Source organism: Neopelma chrysocephalum, unplaced genomic scaffold (genome assembly GCF_003984885.1).
Source record: "Neopelma chrysocephalum unplaced genomic scaffold, ASM398488v2 Primary Assembly neopelma1_94194, whole genome shotgun sequence".
Lineage (NCBI taxonomy): Eukaryota > Metazoa > Chordata > Aves > Passeriformes > Pipridae > Neopelma > Neopelma chrysocephalum.
This window is the reverse complement of record NW_020922902.1, coordinates 1-1,876: the sequence shown is the minus strand read 5'-3', so window position 1 is coordinate 1,876 and position 1,876 is coordinate 1. Positions and strand designations below refer to the sequence as shown.

General features: G+C 64.5%; 1 protein-coding gene across 1 annotated transcript; it reads left to right on the top strand.

Annotated features, from left to right (window-relative positions):
* Positions 1 to 274: 274 nt before the first annotated feature.
* On the top strand, positions 275 to 1,867 carry LOC113980443 (cilia- and flagella-associated protein 45-like; the record flags this gene model as incomplete). Its single annotated transcript, XM_027707657.1, has 2 exons — positions 275 to 906; positions 1,678 to 1,867. Coding segments are annotated over exons 1-2 (291 nt in total), but the record flags the coding sequence as incomplete, so codon positions are not given.
* Between the last annotated feature and the right edge of the window lie 9 nt (positions 1,868 to 1,876).

Genomic DNA, 1,876 nt, shown 5'->3' with positions numbered 1-1,876 from the left:
CCCGACACCCCGGGACAGAACGGAAACACTGCGACAATCTCGACACCCCGGGACAGTCGCGACACCCCGAGAGAGACCCGACACCCCGGGACAGAACCGAAACACTGTGACGATCCCGACACCCCGGGACAGTCGTGACACCTTGGGACAGAACTGAAACATTGTGACGATCCCGACACACCGCGACAGTCGGGACACCTCGGGGCAGAACCGAAACACTGCGACGATCCCGACACCTCGGGACAGAACGGACACACTGTGACGATCCCGACACCCCGGGACAGAACGGACACACTGTGACGATCCCGACACCCCGGGACAGTCGCGACACCCCGAGAGAGACCCGACACGCCGTGACAGTCCCGGCACCGCGTGACAACCGCGACACGACCGCCACACCCCCGACACGCCCCGACCGTCCCGACACACCGAGACACAGTCGCGACACACCGGGGACGAGCCGCGGCCCTCGGCGACAACCCCGCGACAGTCGCGATGGCAGCCGCCACCTCCGCTCCCCCCCGGCCGGCCCAGGACCCCCCCGCCCCGGGGCCGCTCCTGCCCCGCCGCCCCCGCCTCCCCCACCCCGGGGGGGTTCCCGTGGCCCCCCAAACCGTCCCGTTCCCCCCCGAACCCCCCCCCGGGGGCGCCGCCCCCCCCCCAGCCCCGCGGGCGGTACCGGCGGAGGGCCCAGAGCTCCTCGGTGGACGAGACGCTTTTTGGGGGGCTCGGAGGGGGGGGTTGCGATGACGCCTCGGTTCCCCCCTCGCTGCTGCGGCGCTGGGGGTCGGGGGGACCCTCCGTGATGCTGCGGGAGAGGCCAAAATCTCCCTCCGACGCTGCTGCCGTCGGGTACAAACCCAAAACCACCCGGCTCTACAGCAAGGACCTGATCCGGGACTTGGTGTGAGTCTAAATCTGAGCCCGAGCTCCGGGGAGGGGTCTGGGAGGGGTGGGGAGGGGAAGGGGTGTCGCTGTGCCATCCCAAAATCTGCGGGGGGGGAGGAAGGGGTGGGCGCTGTGCCCGCTGGGAAAGGGGTGAGATCCTTCCCAAAGGAGACCCGGGACATCAAAAAATCAGCTGCTTTTGCCCCAAAATGTGCTGGGATGGGCACTGTGCCCGCTGGGAAAGGGGTGAGATCTTCCCAAACCCTTCCCAAACCAGACCTGGGACGTGAAAAATTGGCTTATTTTGCCCCAAAATGTGCTGGGATGGGCTCTGTGCCAATGGAAAAGGGGTGAAATATTCCCCAAACCCTTCCCAAACCAGACCCGGGATATGAAAAATCAGTTTATTTTGCCCCAAATCTGCTCCCAGCAGAGGTTTTGATCCATCTCAGCGGAGCTATTTTGGGGTTGGGATGAGCAGCCTGTGGGAAAGGGGTGAAACATTCCCAAAATCCCTTCCCTGGGAAAGGCAGGTTGGGCTGAAATCCTTCCAGCCTTTGGATTTGGGAGCTGAGAGTTCTGGAGGGGTTTTCTAGGAGGCCCTTCTCAATATCCCAATATCCCAATATCCAAATATCCCACACCCCTCCAGCCCCATCGTGGTGCCACTTCCCCCCCCCTCACTTCCCATTCCCTCAGTCCCCAAATCTGGGTCCCCACAGCTCTGGGGTGGCACGGGGGGTGCTGGCAGTGCCCCTGACCCCCCTGATCCCATCCTTGTTCCCGCAGCATTCCCCAGGAGAAGCCCCCGGGCTCCCTGATCCTGGGCAGGAAGGATTTGGAGCTGCTGAAGGACGAGGCCGAAGGACGGAATTGGGAGGAGCGCAGGGACAGGGGCACAGCTCTGCAGGCCAAGCAGGACGCTGCCATCGTGGGCATCTCTCCCCCCGGGGCTGGGGGGCACAGGGGGCACTTTGGGGTCTCCTCT